The 21,945-nt window shown below is 42.9% G+C and overlaps 1 protein-coding gene across 1 annotated transcript in view; it reads right to left on the bottom strand.

Annotated features, from left to right (window-relative positions):
• Positions 1 to 21,945, bottom strand: part of TARBP1 (TAR (HIV-1) RNA binding protein 1) — a 919,966-nt gene that overhangs the window by 304,225 nt on the left and 593,796 nt on the right. The window contains exons 20-22 of the mRNA XM_030198123.1: positions 20,192 to 20,312; positions 18,907 to 19,017; positions 3,740 to 3,889 (exon numbers count right to left, since the gene is read on the bottom strand). Coding sequence (XP_030053983.1) covers positions 3,740 to 3,889; positions 18,907 to 19,017; positions 20,192 to 20,312 — 382 coding nt within the window. The remainder of the gene's footprint in view (positions 1 to 3,739; positions 3,890 to 18,906; positions 19,018 to 20,191; positions 20,313 to 21,945) is intronic.

Raw genomic sequence — 21,945 nt, 5'->3', positions numbered from 1 at the left:
TAGTCTTCTCTCTTTCTTCCCACCCCCCACCATGCAGCAATAACACATCTCAAATCCTCTTACTCTATTTCCTTTTCTCCCTAACCCCCCTCCCTACCGCTTCACTCACTTGTTCATACACTGACACCCCCTTCAGGCTGCTGTCTGTTCGAGGCCATGGAGGCAACAACAAATAGGAATCAGCACCTTCCCTTCCCTGATGCTGTCTCCCCAACTCGGTGAGCACAAATTAAATGAATCCATGTGTAGGGCCAGGGCCCCTTGCGTGCTGCTGCCGGTCTCCCTACTCCTCCTCCCTATCTGTTGTTGCCACTTTGGACCCGGGCAGGGAGGAGAAATTAGTGGTTGGGGCTAGGGAGGCTCTTATATTAGTCATTCCATGATATCTTTATACTTCCTGACACATACGTTCCACTCACCTTGCTTAGACAGAACACGATCTCCGTAATGTCTATCTCAACCAAATCAACTTTATTAAACACCTGACATCTGAAAACCTTAAGAGAACTTAAAATGCCCCAAGATCCAGAAAATTGATTTTGCAGAATCTTTCCTGGCCCTTAATTCTGTATCCCCTTCTTTGTGAGCTCCCAGCCCAAGAAAGAAGTATCTACACTTCAAACTGATGCTAGGGAATTTGGAATTTACTCCTCGGGTCATATTTGTACAGGTAAAGCACCAATAAAGAGAAACTATGAATTGACTTGTAACACAAATGCACTCATTTAGTCTCTATGCAGCTTGATTACACTCAAACTTTAGAGTTCACTTGACTCATATCACATGAAAATGTGCCAACTGGATGACATGAACGACTGATACTATATGACCCAGTATCCTCAAAATGACCCAAATTGATGTCAGCCAATTCTGTGTGACAGTGGTGTGCTGGTAAAATTTTAACAACAGGCTCTCTCCCCGGTCCACCTCGGCGCCCCCCGTCCACCACTGCACCCCCCCCCCAATCCACCTCTGTGCCCCCCCATCCACCTCTGCGCCCCCCCCCCCAAAAAAAATTTGCAGAGCTACCTATAGCCGGGGGGGGGGGGGGGGGGGGGCAATGCATTACTCTCTCCAGGAAAAAAAAAATTAAATGATCCCAGGTTCCAATCTAATTCATGTTTAATATGGGATAAAATGCCATAAATAAGTAAATAAATATAAACTTTTAATGTTCAGCACCTGATTCTCAAAGTGGACATATTCCAAACACTATAATGAAAATAAAATTATTTTTTTCTACCTTTGTTGTCTGGTGACTTTGTTTCTCTGATCATGCTGGCCCAGTATCTGATTCTGCTGCTCTCTATCTGTTCCCTTGACTCCGTTTCCAGCGCTCCCTTTCCATTTATTTCTTTTCTTTCCTCCTTTCTTCTTCATTTCTGGTCCTCCGCACACTTGACTGTACAGTGGATCCAGCTTCTGCCTATTTTCTCCATCCATGTGCAGTTTCTCTCTTCACTTCCTTTTCCCTCATCTAATCTCCTTCCTCTATCTTCCCTCCATGTCCAGCATTTCTTCTCTCTCCCTTCCCTCCATCCATGTCCTGAAACTCTCCTCTCTCCCCTGTCCTCCTCTATCCATCCATACCCAGCAATTCTCTTCTCTCCCCTGCCCCCCTACCCATCCATGCCCAGCAATTGTCTTCTCTCCTCTGCCCCCCTCTACCCATCCATGCCCAGCGATTCTCCTCCCTCCCCTGCCCTTCCCTCCCGCTCCCATCCATGTCCAGCGATTCTCCTCCCTCCCCTGCCCTTCCCTCCCGCTTCCATCCATGTCCAGCGATTCTCCTCCCTCCCCTTCCCTCCCGCTCCCATCCATGTCCAGCGATTCTCCTCCCTCCCCTGCCCTTCCCTCCTGCTCCCATCCATGTCCAGCAATTCTCCTCCCTCCCCTGCCCCCATCCATGTCCAGCGATTCTCCTCCCTCCTCTGCCCTTCCCTCCCACTCCCATCTCGTCCAGCGATTTTCCTCCCTCCCCTGCCCTTCCCTCCTGCTCCCATCCGTCCAGCAATTCTCCTCCCTCCCCTGCCCCCATCCATGTCCAGCGATTCTCCTCTCTCCCCTGCCCTTCCCTCCTGCTACCATCCATGTCCAGCAATTCTCCTCCCTCCCCTGCCCCCATCCATGTCCAGCAATTCTCCTCCCTCCTCTGCCCTTCCCTCCCGCTCCCATCTCAAGTCCAGCGATTTTCCTCCCTCCCCTGCCCTTCCCTCCTGCTCCCATCCATGTCCAGCAATTCTCCTCCCTCCCCTGCCCCCATCCATGTCCAGCGATTCTCCTCCCTCCCCTTCCCTCCTGCTCCCATCCATGTCCAGCAATTCTCCTCCCTCCCCTGCCCCCATCCATGTCCAGCGATTCTCCTCCCTCCCCTGCCCCCATCCATGTCCAGATTCTCCTTCCTCCCTCCCCTGCCCTTCCCTCCTGCTCCCATCCATGTCCAGCAATTCTCCTCCCTCCCCTGCCCCATCCATGTCCAGCGATTCTCCTCCCTCCCCTGCCCTTTCCTCCCACTCCCATCTCAAGTCCAGCGATTTTCCTCTCTCCCCTGCCCTCCCGCTCCCAAACATGCCCAGCGATTGCCCTTCGCCCCCACCGTCCCCTCCCGCTCCCATCCATCTTTTTTAAATACCTCCTCGCCATTGAAGCGCTGCGTTAAAGTCCTGCTGCCCGTCTCTAGCTTTCCCTCCGTTTGCTGCAGTTCGCGTGAACTTCGTGCCCTTAGTCCCGCCTTTTGATGTATGACGTCATACGTCAGAAGGCGGGACTAAGGGCACAAAGTTCACGCGAAGAACTACAGCAAACGGAAAGCTTGGGCAGCAGCAGCAGGGCTTTAATGCGGCGCTTCAACGGCGAGGAGGTATTTAAAAAAGATGGATGGGAGCGGGAGGGGACGGTGGGGGCGAAGCGCAATCGCTGGGCATGTTTGGGAGCGGGAGGGGAGGTAAGCATGGCGCCCTCCTGCCATGCTTACCTCCTGCAATGGAGCCGGCTCGCCCCGAACAACAACCGGCTCGCAAGAGCTGTCAAAATTTAACAAGCGGCTCTTGCGAGCCGGCTCCAGCACACCACTGGTCCTAACCATCCATTCATCCCGGTAGGAAATACAAGAATCCTCTGCTGTGTACATATATTGTAATGATCACTAAAGGGTCAATATTCAGCTGGCTGCGGTGAGCATTTTTTAGGCACCGTCACCATTATTCTCAGATATCTAATGCTGGGCCATGTTTGGGCACCAGTATTCAATATCCAATGGCGGTCAAAGCTGATATCCACTCATGGCCAGATGACCATGATTTAACCTCCTGCCCACTTCAATCATTTTGACTATTGGGCCCTGTGACATCAAAACTTAAAACCACATATCTCTACATAAATGAAACAGGTGTTTACACACACACATATTAAACCTTACTAAATATAACTATATAGTTTGAAGAAAAATGTTGCTTGTTTTAGGTCACATTGAAACCTATACAAATGTAGATGGACAAGGAATCTAGGGTATGCTTCAACCATCAGAACGACCAAGATTCACTAGTTTTCTTATATTCTGGTACAGCAAAACAGCTAAATTAATTTGGGATTGAATATTTAAAATGCTAAAATTCTTAATACTGATAAGAACACCATTATCTGGTTATTAATATCACATAAAGTTACAAACAGTACTGATTATTTACAATAGTTCAAATCTGTTAAAGAAAGCTTAAATAGAAAATTCTAATATACTTACATAGCAAAAACAATCCCAGAATTTATTAAGAAACTGAGGATATCTGTGTAAGATTAATATAATAATCCATTCTATTGAATATTTCACAGAAGCTTGATTGTTGCTAAGTCCAGCCTGAAAAATCTTGTCAAGGATTTCACTCAAAATATTCTGTGTGAAATAAAAGGTAACAACAATGTTAAAAATTCCATTGTGCAAATCACTTGGTATCAGTATATAATGAAGGATTTTATAATCTTCAAACCCAATTTTGTATAGAAAGATCAGATGTAAAAGGGGGCATCCAAGTACTTTCAAAGGTTGCTAGGTAGTAATGACAACATAAAAATAGCCATACTAGGTCAGACTAATGGTCCATCTAGCCTAGTATCTTGCTTCTAACAGTAGCCAATCCAGTTCAAGAGTAGCTGGAAGAAACCCAATTAGTAGCAACATTCCATGCTACCAATCCTGGTGCAAGCAGTAGCTTCCCCAACATCCATCTCAATAACAGACTATGGACTTTTCCTTTTGAAACTTGTCCAAACCTTTTTTTAAACCTAGATACAATAACTGCTGTTACAACACCCTCCCGGCAGTGAGTTCCAGAGCTTGACTATTCTCTGAGTGAAAAAAAATATTTCCTCCTATTTGTTTTAAAAGTATTTCTATGTAATTTCATTACATGCTCCCTGGTCTTTGTATTTTTTTTCGAAAGAGTGAAAAATTGATTCACTTTTACCTGTTTTACACCACTCAGGATATTATAAACCTCACCCAAATGTCCCCCCTCAGAAGTCTCTTTTCCAAGCTGAAGAGCCCTAACCTGTTTAGCCTTTACTCATATGGGAGAGGTTCCACCCCCTTGTTCATTTTGGTCGCTCTTCTTTGAACATTTCTAATTCTGCTATATCTTTTTAGGATTATGGTGACCAGAATTGAATAATATACTAAATTTTGGGGTTAATCCAATTTTAGTAAAGTACATATATTAATGCTAACTCTCAAGTACTCACTACTTTAAACATTAATATCTTTACCATCAACCTTGTTTTTATTCAACATCAATGGATATTAACCATCTTCCCATATACCATAAATATCACATAAAGCAGCCCCAGTATTCCTTACCTACTAGCCCCCATCTACTCACAATCACCTAAGGCATTCACATCCCATTCATTCCATCACCTATAATCCACTGCTACATGTATCATCCACATTACAAAACGTAATATAAAGTCTCAATATTACGACAAAATGAAATAAGCCACTCATTTGTCCAAGTTCAACTCCTTTCGTTATTGTTTATAATCAGTTCAAATGGTAGTTATAGGCGAATTGCTGTCAGAGAGGAAAGAGGCATCACGATGGATTTGGTGACAGCAATTCGCCTATAACCACCGTTTGTAATGAGGATGATACTTGTAGCAGTGGATTATAGGTGATGGAATGAATGGGATGTGAATGCCTTAGGTGATTGTGAGTAGATGGGGGCTAGTAGGTAAGGAATACTGGGGCTGCTTTATGTGATATTTATGGTATATGGGAAGATGGTTAATATCCATTGATGTTGAATAAATACAAGGTTGATGGTAAAGATATTAATGTTTAAAGTAGTGAGGACCAGAATTGAATGCAATACTCAAGGAGAGGTTGCACCATGGTGCGATACAGAGGCATTATAATATTTTTGGTCTTCTTCTGCATTTCTTTCCTAATAATTCATACCATTTGGATGCCCAGTCTTCCAGTTTCCTAAGGTCTTGCTGCAATTTTTCATAGTCTGCATGTGTTTTTACATCTTTGAATAGTTTTATGTCATCTGCAAATTTAATAACCTCACTGGTTGTACCAATCATTTATAAATATGTTAAACCGCATCATTCCCAGTACAGATTCATGCGGCACTCCACTATTCACCCTCTTCTATTGAGAAAAATGGCCATTTAACAATACCTTCTATTTTCTGTACAGTACAGAAAGGGGTGTTATCCAGTCTTTTACACCGAGTGTCACATGTATGATTATCTCCTGTTTGGTGAGAGGTTATATGTGTGTGCTCGATGCAAAGAACTCCTAGCTGTCAGAGAACGAGTCCATGCTCTTGAGGCTAGAATAGCAGACATGGAGGGGCTGAGGGAGACAGATTGGTAAACAGTGGAGGCCTACAGGGATGTTGTAGAGAAGTCCCACCTCCAGTATGGCAGCCCCTATGCTGCCTTAGAGGGAGGTCTACTAAAAGAAGAGCATCAAGTTGGAGAAGTTGGAAGAAATTCTGTAGCTAGGACAAGCCCACAAGGGGATGCAATATCCTCTTGCACCGAGGATATGTCTCCAGGAGCTTCTGTCCCGGAGGGAAGGGTTAGGATGGATGTTGTAGCTGGTGATTTATTATACATGTAGATAGCTGGGTGGCTGGTGGACGTCATCACCTAGACACTTGCCTACCTGGTGCGAAGGTGGCGGACCTAATGCATTACCTAGATAGGATTTTAGATAGTGCTGGGGAGCAGCCAGCTTTCTCGGTAAATGTGGGTACCAATGACATAGGAAAATGTGGTAGGAAGGTTCTGGAAGCCTAATTTAGGCTCCTAGATAGAAAGACGAAAAACAGATCCTCCAGGATAGCATTTTCGGAAATGCTTCTCATTCCACGGGCATGATCCAAGAAGCTCCACAGTTTCAATGCATGGTTGAGACGATGGTGAAGGGAAGAGGGAAACAGAAATATAACCAGGCTGCTGGCGTTAACTTTTAAAAAAGTGATAAAGCAGATTTAAAATGGGGGAGGGGGAAGCCAATAGTCGCCCAGGAGCGCATAGTTCGGTGTAGAGTATCTTTGAAGGATACTATTTAAACAGGATCTTTAGGGAATACCAATGAGAGGTTTCAAAAATGGGGAAAGAAAGCCAGGAGTGTTTAATGGGCAAGCAGATACAAATTATCCCCATGAACTTCAAAACAGTCTGTAGATGCAAGGAAACAATACAGTTCGAAGTGTCTATACAAAAATGCTAGAAACCTAAAAAATAAGATGGGAGAGTTGGAGTATATAGCACTAAATGAAGAATTAGATATATTAGGTATCTCAGATACTTGGTGGAAGGAGGACAATCAAAGGGTCGCTGTGTTATCTGGGTACAAATTATATCGCAATGACAGAGTGGACCAAATTGGAGAGGAGGGTTGTACTATGTGTTAAAGAGATAATTGATTCAGAGAAAATAAAATATTCTACATGAAACAGTAGTGTGGGATCCTTGTGGATAGAAATTCCAAGTGTGAAGGGAGCAGTCCACTGGGTCAGAACAGACAGATGAAGAAATATTTACAGAAATTAGAAAAGTTGGCAAATTGGACAACATTATAATAATGGGTGAGTTCTTCTTTTTCTATTATTTTATTTACATGTTTTTACAATCTTTACACGATAAACATGCAATGGAAATACATTGAAAAGATTGAATACAACTTAATAAAGTGTCAAGGTAATATTTATGTCAATTTTTTCATTTTTTTAGACCACAATAATGTGAGGGGGGTGATTAATAGACTAGGAGATCTAAATAAGAATATTCTAGAACAATAGTAAATAGCCTGGCCTGTATTTCCCATTAAATTCTCTAAATAATCAGTTGACCTTCTCTTACTCCTTTGGTTTAATGGATAGCTTTGTCATTTCTAAGAATGTTTTAAGATGAACCGGTTCAAAAGAGACATATTTATTACCCATATATTTTACTAGACACTTGCAAGAATATGCTAGAAGATATGTTGCGCCCAAGGCCCTTGTCTCTTCTCTAAGAGCCAAGAATTGTTTCCTTCTATCTTGTGTTATTTTAGTAACATCTGGAAAAATCCAAATTCTTTGACCACAAAATGTTTTTAAAGAATTTTTGAAGTATATCTTCATCACAGAATTCAAGTCTTGTTCAAATATGAATGAAACTATTAGAGTTCATTGTGCCACTTCAGAAACTGATTCTTCTAGTAATGCTGAAATATCCTGAATTCCTTGTGTATTTTGTTGGTTTAAAGGCAAGTTCCTTGAGAATATTGATTCTACACCATTAGGCCTAGCTTCAGACTGTAAAGGTATCGACAAGTAATAAGTCTTATGAAGTGGAGGTATAGCTGAAGCTGGATATAGTAATATTTCCTGTAGGTATTTTTTTTTTTTAAAGATCCACTGAACTCATTCCAAGTACTAAAGGAAAATTCAATATTCTCAGTTCAAACGTCTGTTAAAGTTCTATCTTCTTATGTATCATAGATTTATCAGTTATCAAAACCTCAGTAGTAGCTTTTAAATGCTGCATTTGTTCCGTTTGCATTAATGATTCCTGATTAGTCTTTTCTAGTGAAATTGTTAAAGAATCGACTTTACTTACAAGTTGAGAAGTGTCTTGAGCAGTTTTAAAGACCACCTTGTTTAAATCCTGTAAAGCTTTCCAAACTGCCTCCAGAGTAATCTCTGTGGAAGAGAAAATCTCCAAGTTCGTTTCCCCCGCGGTCTGGGTGGATGTGATGCCGTTCGAGGTTCGGCCAATTTCAACTCCCGATTCAGCCTGGGCCTCCACTCTCCGCCCAAGAAGTGCTGGACATGGAGGAGGATTATTTTCCGGAGATGATAACGATGTTTCTGATCCCAAGGGAGTCATCACTTCTCCTTCGGCTCTCAGCTTGGGTCCATTGAATCCGGTAAGTGGGGTTCCGATTGCATATCGATCTATTGTCTGCTGAATCGGGGATGAAGTTCTGGCCAATGGCGTTTGGCCCTTCACTGTCCCCTTTCTCTTAGTGTGAGGCATATTGAGAGGAAAACATTTGAAGCAAACACCAGCAAAGCAAGCGTGTTCAGGCTGCCATCTTGACATGCCCCCCCTTGTGACATCATCCATAATGGGTGATTTCAATTATCTCAATATTGACTGGATAAATTAAATCAGGAAGAACAAGGGAGGTAAAATTATTTGATGTAATAAATGACTGCTTCTTGGAGCAACTGGTCCAAGAAATGAGAAGAAGCTATTTTAGATCTAGCCCTTAATGGAATGCAGACCTTGGAACAAGAGGTAACAGTGTTGGATCCTCTGGGGAACAGAGATCATAACATGTTCAAATTTGAGTTGATATCTGGAGTGAAATCCACTCCAGCGCTTCCAGCATTTAAGAAAAGGTGACTACAAAAAATGAGGAAAATGGTTAAAAAGAAGATAAAAAGGTTGGCCGCAAAGTTTAGGACTTTAAAACAGGCATGAACATTGTTTAAAAATACCATCATTGAAGCCTAAACAAGATGAGTTCCACATATTAACAAAAGTGGAAAGAAGAACAGAGCTCCCAGCTCTCAGAGAACGGGTCTGTTCTCTTGAGGTTAAAGTAAGTAGACTTGGTGGAGCTGAGGAAGACAGAGAGGTACACAGAGGAGACCTACAGGAATGTTGTAGAGAAGTCCCACCTCCAGTATGGTAGCCCATGTGCTACCCTGGAGGAAGGAGTTCTCCTAGAAGGAGCATCATCCAAGTGAAGTACGAAGTACTCCTGTAGTCAGGACTTGCCCACCACCAGGGGATGTAATATCCTCTCGCACCGAGGATATGTCTTCAAGTTCTGCACAGGAGGGAAGGGTTAGGACAGCTGTTGTAGTTGGTGATTTGATTAATAGACACATAGATAGCTGGGTGGCTGGTGGATGTGAGGATCACCTGGTGACTTGCCTGCCTGGTGTGAAGGTGGCGGACTTCACGCATCACCTAGATAGGATTTTAGATAGTGCTGGGTAGGAGCCGGCTGTCTTGTACATGTGGGTACCAATGACATAGGAAAATGTGGGAGAGAGGTTCTGGAAGCCAAATTTAGGCTCTTAGGTAGAAAGCTCAAATCCAGAACCTCTAGGGTAGCATTTTCTGAAGTGCTACCCATTCCGTGCGCAGGGCCTAAGAGACAGGCAGAGCTCCAGAGTCTCAATGCGTGGATGAGACGATGGTGCAGGGAGAAGGGTTTTAGATTTGTTAGGAACTGGGCAACTTTCTGGGAAGGGGGAACCTATTCCGAAAGGATGGGCTCCACCTTAACCTGAGTGGGACCAGGCTGCTGGCATCTGCATTTAAAAAGGAGATAGAGCAGCTTTTAAACTAGAAACTGGGGGAAGGCTGACAGTTGCTCAAAAGCGAATGGTCCGGGATAAGGTATCTTTGAAAGATATTTTTTGTTACATTTGTACCCTGCGCTGTCCCACTCATGGCAGGCTCAATGTGGCTTACATGGGGCAATGGAGGGTTAAGTGACTTGCCCAGAGTCACAAGGAGCTGCCTGTGCCTGAAGTGGGAATCAAACTCAGTTCCTCAGTTCCCCAGGACCAAAGTCCACCACCCTAACCACTAGGCCACTCCTCCAAATGGAAATGGATAGGGAGCCAGTGAAGTGACTTAAGGAGAGGGCTAATGTGAACATAGCGACTTTGGCGGAAAATGAGTCACGCAGCAGAGTTTTGGACTGATTGAAGAGGAGATAGATGGCTAAGTGGGAGGCCGGTGAGAAGCAGGTTGCTATAATCTAGGCGAGAGGTGATAAGAGTGTGGATAAGGGTTCTGGTAGAGTGCTCAGAGAGGAAGGGACGGATTTTGCTAATGTTATAGAAAAAGAAACAACAGGTTTTGGCAATCTGCTGAATGTTAGCAGAGAAGGAGAGAGAGGAGTCGAAGATGACCCCAAGGTTACGAGCTCATGAGACAGGGAGAATGAGAGTGCCATCCACAGAAATAGAGAAAGGGGGAAGAGGAGAAGTGGGTTTAGGGGGAAAGATGAGAAGCTCGGTTTTGGCCATGTTAAGTTTCAGATGATGTTGAGACATCCAGGCAGCGATATCAGATAGGCAGGCTGAAACATTGGTCTGTATGCTGGTTGAGATTTCAGGGGTAGAGAGGTAGATCTGGCAGTCGTCAGCATAGAGATGGTATTGAAAGCCATGGGATGATATCAGAGAGCCAAGGGAAGAAGTGTAGATGGAGAACAGGAGAGGACCGAGAAGTGGAAGAGGATCCACCAGAGTGTACACTAAAGGTGTGAAGCAAGAGGTAGGAGGAGAACCAGGAAAGAACAGAGCCCTGGAATCCAAGTGAAGACAGCGTATCAAGGAGTAGGCTGTGATCAACAGTGTCAAAAGCGGCGGATAGATCGAGAAGGATGAGGATAGAATAGAGACCTTTGGATTTGGCCAGTAACAGATCGTTGGAAACTTTTGTAAGTGCAGTTTCAGTTGAATGAAGAGGGCGAAAGCCAGATTGGAGTGGATCAAGAACAGCTTGAGATGAAAGAAAGTCAAGACAGCGGCGGTGAACGGCGCATTCAAGTATCTTGGCGAGGAAGGGGAGGAGGGAGATGGTCAATAGTTGAAAGGACAGGTAGGGTCATGTGAAGGCTTCTTCAGGAGTGGTGTGACCACAGCATGTTTGAAGGCATCAGGATGGGCGCAGTGGAAAGTGAAAGATTGAGGATATGACAGATAAAAGGGGTGAGAGTAGGAGAGAGGGTGTTAAGAAGGTGGGTAGGAATGGGATCAGAGGAACAGGTAGTGCGTTTTGAGGAGGAGAGAAGATGTGTTTCTTCATCAGTGACTTCGGGAAAGGAGGAAAAGGACGGAGGGGTTGGGGAGACAGGGGAACGGACAAGGGGAGGGAGAGGTGGGGGTGGCTTGGTAGAGAATTCGAGGTTAGGTATCCCAATAATTAGGTTGCAAAAGAGACTGTAGTAGATTAGGTGTCCTTAAATAAAAATCAGACAAAAGATTGCAAATTAATACTGTCAAATACTGAGCATGATGATGTAAATAAGAACAAACATAATTTGAAATGTCTATATGCGAATGTCAGAAGCCTAAGAAATAAGATGGGAGAGTTAGAATATACAGTGGGGAAAATAAGTATTTGATCCCTTGCTGATTTTGTAAGTTTGCCCACTGACAAAGACATGAGCAGCCCATAATTGAAGGGTAGGTTATTGGTAACAGTGAGAGATAGCACATCACAAATTAAATCCGGAAAATCACATTGTGGAAAGTATATGAATTTATTTGCATTCTGCAGAGGGAAATAAGTATTTAATCCCTCTGGCAAACAAGACCTAATACTTGGTGGCAAAACCCTTGTTGGCAAGCACAGCGGTCAGACGTCTTCTGTAGTTGATGATGAGGTTTGCACACATGTCAGGAGAAATTTTGGTCCACTCCTCTTTGCAGATCATCTCTAAATCATTAAGAGTTCTGGGCTGTCGCTTGGCAACTCGCAGCTTCAGCTCCCTCCATAAGTTTTCAATGGGATTAAGGTCTGGTGACTGGCTAGGCCACTCCATGACCCTAATGTGCTTCTTCCTGAGCCACTCCTTTGTTGCCTTGGCTGTATGTTTTGGGTCATTGTCGTGCTGGAAGACCCAGCCACGACCCATTTTTAAGGCCCTGGCGGAGGGAAGGAGGTTGTCACTCAGAATTGTACGGTACATGGCCCCATCCATTCTCCCATTGATGCGGTGAAGTAGTCCTGTGCCCTTAGCAGAGAAACACCCCCAAAACATAACATTTCCACCTCCATGCTTGACAGTGGGGACGGTGTTCTTTGGGTCATAGGCAGCATTTCTCTTCCTCCAAACACGGCGAGTTGAGTTCATGCCAAAGAGCTCAATTTTTGTCTCATCTGACCACAGCACCTTCTCCCAATCACTCTCGGCATCATCCAGGTGTTCACTGGCAAACTTCAGACGGGCCGTCACATGTGCCTTCCGGAGCAGGGGGACCTTGCGGGCACTGCAGGATTGCAATCCGTTATGTCGTAATGTGTTACCAATGGTTTTCGTGGTGACAGTGGTCCCAGCTGCCTTGAGATCATTGACAAGTTCCCCCCTTGTAGTTGTAGGCTGATTTCTAACCTTCCTCATGATCAAGGATACCCCACGAGGTGAGATTTTGCGTGGAGCCCCAGATCTTTGTCGATTGACAGTCATTTTGTACTTCTTCCATTTTCTTACTATGGCACCAACAGTTGTCTCCTTCTCGCCCAGCGTCTTACTGATGGTTTTGTAGCCCATTCCAGCCTTGTGCAGGTGTATGATCTTGTCCCTGACATCCTTAGACAGCTCCTTGCTCTTGGCCATTTTGTAGAGGTTAGAGTCTGACTGATTCACTGAGTCTGTGGACAGGTGTCTTTCATACAGGTGACCATTGCCGACAGCTGTCTGTCATGCAGGTAACGAGTTGATTTGGAGCATCTACCTGGTCTGTAGGGGCCAGATCTCTTACTGGTTGGTGGGGGATCAAATACTTATTTCCCTCTGCAGAATGCAAATAAATTCATATACTTTCCACAATGTGATTTTCCGGATTTAATTTGTGATGTGCTATCTCTCACTGTTACCAATAACCTACCCTTCAATTATGGGCTGCTCATGTCTTTGTCAGTGGGCAAACTTACAAAATCAGCAAGGGATCAAATACTTATTTCCCCCACTGTATTGCACTAAATGAAAAATTAGAAATAATAGGCATCTCTGCGACCTGGTGGAATGAGGATAACCAGTGGGACACTATCATACCGGGGTACAAATTATATCGTAGTGATAGGGTGGATCGAACTGGAGGAGGGGTAGCACTGTATGTTAAGGAGGGCCTAGATTGAAAATTCTGCAGAAAACAAAACACATCTTGGAATCCCTAAGGATTGAAATTCCATGATTAAAGGGGAAAGGGATAGTGATAGGAGTGTACTACCATCCGCCTGGCCAGGATGAACAGACGGATGTAGAAATGTTAAAGGAAAATAGGGACGTTAAACTAGGCAACACAATAATAATGGGTGATTTCAATTACCCTGTTATTGACTGGGTAAATGTAATATCAGGACATGCTAGGGAGGTAAAATTTCTTGACGAAAACAAGGACTGCTTTATAGAGCAGCTGGTACAAGAATCGACAAGAGGAGGAAAATTTCTAGACCTAGTCCTTAGTGGAGTGCATAATCTGGTGCGGAAGGTAATGGTGCTGGGGCCGCTTGATAACAGTGATCATAATATGATCAGATTTGATATTAGCTTTGGAGTAAGTATACACAGGAAATCCAATACGTTAGCGTTTAACTTTCAAAAAGGAGACTATGATAAAATGAGAATAACTGTGAAAAAAACAACTTAGAGGAGCGGTTGCGAGGGTCAAAAATTTACATCAAGCATGGATGCTGTTCAAAAATAGAATCCTGGAAGCCCAGGCCAAATATATTCCACGTATTAAAAAAGGAGGAAGGAAGACCAAACGACAGAGGAATGGTTACAAAGTAAGGTGAAGGAAGCTAGTAGAGCTAAAAGAAAATCCTTCAGAAATTCCTTCAGTTGAGACGATGATGAAGGGAAGAGGGATTTAGATTTGTTAGGAACTGGACAACATTATAGGAAAGGGGGAGCCTGTTCGATAGGATGGGCTCCACCTTAACAGAAATGTAACCAGGCTGCTGGCGTTAACTTTTAAAAAAGTGATAATGCAGATTTAAAATGGGGGAGGGGGGAAGCCAATAGTCGCCCAGGAGCGCATAGTTCGACTGAAAATAATAAGAAAGAGCATATGGAATGTCAAGTCAAATGCAAAGTGCTGATAAGGAAGGCTAAGAGGGACTTGGAAAAAAAGATTGCGTTGGAGGCAAACACACATAGAATTTTTTTTTTTTTTTTTAAGGTATATCAAAAGCAGGAAGCTGGCAAAAGAATTGGTTGGACCACTGGATGACTGAGGGGCAAAAGGGGCTGTTAGGGAAGATAAAGCCATAGCAGAGAGATTAAATGAATTCTTTGCTTCGGACTTCACCGAGGAAGATTAAGGAGAGATACCGGTGCCAGAAATGGTATTCGAAGCTGACGAGTTGAAGAAAATTAATGAATTCTCTGTAAACCTGGAGGATATAATGGGGCAGTTCTACAAACTAAAGAGTAGCAAATCTCCTGGACCGGATGGTATTCATCCCAGAGTACTGATAGAATTGAAAAATGAACTTGCGGAGCTAATGTTAGTAATATGTAATTTATCCTTATAATCGAGCGTGGTACCGGAAGATTGGAGGGTAGCCAAAGAAACGCCGATTTTTTTGAAAAGGTTCCAGAGGAGATCCGGGAAATTACAGACCGGTGAGTCTGATGTCGGTGTCTGGCAAAATGGTAGAGACTATTATAAAGAACAAAATTACAGAGCAAATTCAAAAGCATGGATTAATCGACAAAGAGGCGTATTTTCAAAGCACTTAGACTTACAAAATTCCACAGTAACCTGTAGAACTTTGTAAGTATAAGTGGCTTGAAAGTGAGCCCTAAAGTCAACATGGATTTAGTGAAGGGAAATCTTGCCTCACCAATCTACTCCACACTTCTTTGAAGGGGTGAACAAACATGTGGATAACGGTAAACCGGTTGATATTCTCTATCTGGATTTTCAGAAGGCGTTTGACAAAGTACTTCATGATAGACTCCAGAGGAAATTGGTTAAAAACTTTTCCAATCTGACGAAGATGGGCAACCTTCGAAAGCTAATCAAGAAATGTATTAAGTTATCTCCAATAAAAAAGGTATCATCTTATTTTCTTTTCCATGTTTTATTTTGTTTGATTTCTATTGATTAACATATTTATAAATGACCATCAGATGGGAGTAACTAGTGAGGTAATTAAATTTGCTGATGACACAAAGTTATTCAAAGTCGTTAAATCGCGGAAGGATTGTGAAAAATTTCAAGAGGACCTTACGAGACTGGGCGTCTAAATGGCAGATGATGTTTAATGTGAGCAAGTGCAAAGTGATGCATGTGGGAAAGAGAAACCCGAATTATAGCTAAGTCAGGCAAGGTTCCACATTAGGAGTCACAGACCAAGAAAGAGATCTAGGTGTCGTCGTTGATGATACGTTGAAACCTTCTGCTCAGTGTGCTGCAACAGCTAAGAAAGCAAATAGAATGTTAGGTATTATTAGGCAAGGAATGGAAAACAAAAATGAGGATGTTATAATGCCTTTGTATGGCTCCATGGTGTGACCGCACCTCAAATATTGTGTTCAATTCTGGTCGTCGCATCTCAAAAAAGATGTGGAGGGGCATAATCGAACGGTGCCGCCCATCTACGTGGCCGGCTCCATGAAGGGGCGGCGTCAACCGTATTATCGAAAAAGATGGGCGGCCATCTTTTGTTTCGATAATACAGTCGGGGCCGGCCAAATCTCAACATTTAGGTCAAATGTTGAGATTGCCGGATTCAGAGATCATCGGATTTAGAGATGGCCGGCTTCGGTTTTCAGCCATAATGGACACCGGGCCCGACCATCTCTAACCCAGCCACATGCAAGCCCTTTGGTCATAGGAGGAGCCAACATTTGTAGTGCAGTGGTCCCCCTCACATGCCAGAACACCAACTGGGCACCCTAGGGGGCACGGCAGTGGACTTCAAAAATTGCTCCCGGGTGCATAGCTCCCTTACCTTGGGCGCTGAGCCCCCCCCAAACCTACTCCCCACAACTCTACACCACTACCATAGCCCTTAGGGATGAAGGGGGCACCTAGATGTGGGTACAGTGGGTTTTGGGGGGGTTTGGAGGGCTCAACATTTACCACCACAAGTGTAACAGGTAGGGGGGGATGGGCTTGGGTCCACCTGCCTGAAGTGCACTGCACCCAGTAAAAACTGCTCCAGGGACCTGCATACTGCTCTCATGGAGCTGGGTATGACATTTCAGGCTGGCATAGAGGCTGGCTAAATATATATTTTTTTGGGTGGGAGGGGGTTGGTGACCACTGGGGAAGTAAGGGGAGGTCATCCCCTATTCCCTCTGGTGGTCATCTGGTCAGTTGGGGCACTTTTTTGAGACTTGGTCCTAAAAATAAATGGACCAAGTGAAGTCGACCAAGTGCTCGTCAGAGCCGACTTCTTTCCATTTAACCACATCCCCATCCCGCCTTCCATACCCTTCCGAAATGCCCCCTTTAACTTTGGCCGGCCTGCGACAGAATGCAGTTGAAGCTGGCCAAAATAGGCTTTCGATTATACCGATTTGGCCGGGTTCAGGAGATGGCCAGCTATCTCTCGATTTGTGTCGGAAGATGGCCGGCGATCTCCTTCGAAAATAAGCAGGATAGTGGAATTAGAAAAAGATACAGAGAAGGGCGACGAAAATGATAAAGGGGATGGGACGACTTCCCTATGAGGAAAAGCTAAAACGGCTAGGGCTCTTCAGCTTGGAGGAAAGGCGGCTGAGGAGAGATATGATAGAGGTCTATAAATAATGAGTGGAGTTGAATGGGTAGAAGTTTAGTGTCTGTTTATGCTTTGCAAAAATACTAGGACTAGGGGGCATGTGATGAAGCTACAATGTAGTAAATTTAAAACGAATGTGAGAAACGTTTTCTTCACTGAACGTGTAATTAAACTCTGGAATTTGTTGCTAGAGAATGTGGTAAAGGTGGTTAGCTTAGCGGAGTTTAAAAAAGGTTTGGACGGCTTCCTAAAGGAAAAGTCCATAGACCATTATTAAATGGACTTGGGTAAAATCCATTATTTCTGGGATAAGCAGTATAGAATGTTTTGTACTTTTTTGGGATCTTGCCAGGTATTTGTGACCTGGATTGGCCACTGCTGGGCTTGATGGACCTTTGGTCTTTCCCAGTATGGCAATATGTACTTTTAAAACCACAATCCTTCTGGTATTTCCTCAAGGGAACTTCTGTAGTTATGTACAGAATCTTTTAAGCAGGACTATTTATACTTTGTACAAACTCCTATCCATATAATAGTCCCAATGGCTGTGCTCCTCTCTCTTTTACAGGTTCAGACCCTCCTGGCCTGACCTCTCTCCAAGGTGATCTTTGCATTGGCTCACCCTGGTCATGGGATGGGCACTTCCTGGCTCCTATCCCAGCTCCCAGGCTAGGTCTCTCCTCTGCCCACCCGTTGCTCTCCATTTCACTGTTGCCACCCTGCTGTGCCACAACTCCTCCCCTACAGCCAGTGGCCTTACCTCTCCCAATTGGGATTCCCCCCAATCTTCCAGGCCAGTGGCAGGGGACCATCAGTCAACCAACCCCCCCTCCCCCCCCAAAAAAAAGGGCAAACACTCCTCCCCCTCCCAACCCCCATTCCCAGGGCACCATCTCTCTGCATTTTATCTCAAAATCACTCCCCTTGGGCTGGCCCCCTCACCCAGAGACCCCTCTGTCACTTCCCCCCCACCCCATGACCCCCAACAGGGACCCACTCTCCCAGTAATCCCAATCCAACAGGGGACCACAGTACAAAAAATATATATTTTCTATTTTTAGAGAATGAACTATGTCAGAGAGGAAATGCACTTCTGTTTCTTTCCTTGGTGTTCCATTGATCACAGAGTCTGGTTTCTTCATTTTTCCATTACATTTTTGTGTGCATGTTTGCAGTCTTGCTGTGTTTTATCCATGTAATCAAGGTGAAGCATTCTTAACATGTAAGCTCTGTGTAGGAATCTGTAGCAATCTAGCTTGTACTCATTCCCAAATGGAGGTGAACTCACTTTCTAGAAGACTTGCAGTGCTGACTTTTCACAGGTAGGGTTGGTGCAGTTTGAAGACTTGGTAATGGTATGGCAAGCATTTGAGGGTGTATATGCAGGGTTTTGTGTTACTCACATAGGGGGTCTTTTACAAATGTGTGGTAGCATTTTTAGCAAGCGCTAATTATTAGTGCATGCTAAACGCTAGAGACACCCATAAGAATATATAGGCGTCTCTACAGTTTAGCGCACGCCTATTTTTAGCACGCCTTTGTAAAAGGCCCACTTAATGTCTCGAAGCAGCAAGTCTGCACTGCTTTTGCTGATATGACTCCAGAATTTCAATTGCATTTTATTTATATGCTGAACTGATATATTCTACGCATGCTCTACGTTGCTGCAGGAGTTTTATTGCTTCGTTTGAGAATATCCCAGGTGAAAACATAATTATAATCTATATGATTTACGTAAACAAGGTACATAAGAATGATTCAGTGTAAACGTAAAGTGAGAAATTAGGTGGTGGAGTTGGGGTGGAGCTTGCAAAATTAGGCATAACGTGTATAACATACAAAATAAGCAGGATATTATAAAATTACACTCATTGTGTATAATTCTATATATAAAAAAAGAGAAAAACAGTACTGTACCTCATCTAGTTTTGGAAAGAGCACCAATAGCGTCTGCCACAGCCTGTTTTTGATTCTATGCTGCAACGAATTCACATAGTAGCGAATTTTAGATTTGGACACTAGTTCATCCTGGAAAAACATAAAATTAAGAAAACATTTATGAACACGTATATAATTTGAGAGTATTACATTTTAGAACTGAAATAAGCAAAGGTTGACTATACAAATAGGCTGAATTTTGTAGAACATATTTTATGCAGTAGTTGCATTGGTCCTGGAGAAAACTGGAATCGCTGCAGGCTGTTAAATAAATGATGGCATCAACAAAAAAAGATGCTGCCAGTACAAAATATTTTATGGCAAAATTTTTCTGAGGCAGTCACTGATATACACACGTATAATTTAAAGAATCACAGAATATAATTTAACATATCACAGAATTATTGTAGAACAGGTTGCGCTTATCTTTGAATCTGGTGTTTTTCTATTAAATCTTTCTCTATTGTACTGAATTTTCCATCATCCTTTCATAAACCAAACCACTTCCAATTCTTTTCTTTAGCCTTGCAGTCCACTGTCTCTGGAGTCCAGTCTCCCACTCATTAAAAACTTTGGGGCCCTCTTACTAAGCTGCAGTAAGCACTAACATGCACTTACCGCAGGATAAAATCCACTACCTTGGGGTGCTGGGGGCATGTTTGGGGGCAGAGAGTAGGCATAACCAGAACTAATCAGTGCAGCTGCATTGCTGCATGCTAACCGATTAGCGTGTGGTTAGCGGGGAAGCTCTTACCACCTAGTAAATGTGTATCGATAAGGGCTCCAACGTCAATAGTCACATGTTAATTGGGAAATTAGTGCATGGCCATTAATTAAAGAAATGCAAAACATGGCCATTTTACAGATGTGCTAAAAGTGGTCTCAGTGCGTGGGAAAGCACCGCATGCCACTTTTTAACGCAGCTTGGTAAAAGGGACTGCTGAAGTCCTAGAAGACTAGTTTACAAACATTTCGTAACAAAAAAAATGGTGTAGTTATGTTTATTTATTTATTTATTTATTTAACCATCTTTAGGAAGAGATTCATCCAAGGCAGTATACAACACATTGGTAAAACCTACAGAAATGTCTATAGCAAAAGTTCAGATAGATTTTTCCCATGAAGATCAAGGAAACCTATGCCTTTTATTCTAATTCAAAACAGGATAACATTTTCCAGCATGAAAAATGCATAAAATAAACATATCTCAATGTCTCAAGTGGAGTAAAATATTTCAGAAATATGTAAAATAATGGAACCTTACTTTGTCAAGCAGCTTGGTGAGAAGATCTTTGATGAACATTTTGTGTGACATGTTTGATCCATCCAATAAGCAAAGGAATTTAATAGCACAAATTCTCACATAATGGTCATCCCGGTTTGTGCTATATTTTAAAAATGTTATAAGAAAAAATAAACAAAACTGAAACTTAACATGGTTAGATTACTTTGCAATACTTTTACAAAGGATATGTTGCTTATAAAATTAAATTTGATTTTGAATGTTGCAGAAAAATATAAAACCATTCCATAAGAACATAAAACAAGTCACGGTGAGACCAACTGTGCATCAAAATGACTGCTGAAATTTAAAGTGGACACTTGCAAAATCATAAGAATATAAGAACACAAGCTATGCTTTCAGACCAAGGTCAATCAAGGCAGCATCAATAGTAGCCAGTTAAGGCCACAAATACCCAGCAAGATCCAAAATTAGATCAATTTTTTTAATAGAACCCAAGTCAACATAATTTCTTATGGACTTTTGAACCCCACTATTAATTGCCTTGACCATTCTCTCTGGCAACAGATTCTGGGGAGAAGTTATCAATGTGAGACCAACTGTGCATCAAAATGACTGCTGAAATTTAAAGTGGACACTTGCAAAATCATAAGAATATAAGAACACAAGCTATGCTTTCAGACCAAGGTCAATCAAGGCAGCATCAATAGTAGCCAGTTAAGGCCACAAATACCCAGCAAGATCCAAAATTAGATCAATTTTTTTAATAGAACCCAAGTCAACATAATTTCTTATGGACTTTTGAACCCCACTATTAATTGCCTTGACCATTCTCTCTGGCAACAGATTCTGGGGAGAAGTTATCAATGTGGGCAATTTTTTTAATAGAACCCAAGTCAACATAATTTCTTATGGACTTTTGAACCCCACTATTAATTGCCTTGACCATTCTCTCTGGCAACAGATTCTGGGGAGAAGTTATCAATGTGGGCAACTGTTAAATCTGGTTATTTTACCACAGGTTCTCATTGCATAAACAGGGCCCTCTACTAAAATAACCTTAACTGTGGTAAAATAACCCAATGTTTAACAGTAGCCTATGAGAATAACTTCCCCCCTCTCAGTAGCTTAATTATGCACTACATGAAAATACTTTCTCTAGTTTATTTTCAATCTGCTAGCTATTAGTTTCATGGTACATTCTCTTGTATTAATGTTTGAAAGTTTAAACAACTATCCCTATTTAATTGTCAAAGACCCCCAGATTTGGTCAGCTTTCATTTATTTAGGCCATGGTTGTAAAGAGCCCAACCTTTTGATCCTTCTCTATTGGTTAAGTAATGCCCTGGGTGGAGCTTAATTATTTGCATTTTAAAAAGGCCCTTAAAACATGACTTTTAATTCACGGCTTACGAAGATACTCTTGATTGCAGCCTGTGGCACGCATCATAAGAACATAAGAGTAGCCCTACTGGGCCAGACCAATGGTCCATCTAGCCCAGTATACTGTTTTCCAAACAGTGGCCAAGCCAGGTCACAAGTACCTGGCAGAAACCCAAATCGTGGCAACATTCCATACTACAAATCCCATGGCAAGCAGTTGCTTCCCATGTCTGTCTCAATTTCAGACTACGGAATTTTCCTCCAGGAATTTGTTCAAGCCTTTTTTAAATGCAGACTAACTGCTGTTACCATATCCTCCGGCAAAGAGTTCCAGAGCTTAACTATTCGTTGAGTGAAAAAATATTTCCTCCTATTTGTTTTAAAAGTATTTC

This window comes from Microcaecilia unicolor, chromosome 3 (genome assembly GCF_901765095.1).
Source record: "Microcaecilia unicolor chromosome 3, aMicUni1.1, whole genome shotgun sequence".
NCBI lineage: Eukaryota > Metazoa > Chordata > Amphibia > Gymnophiona > Siphonopidae > Microcaecilia > Microcaecilia unicolor.
This window is presented reverse-complemented; position numbering and strand designations above follow the sequence as displayed.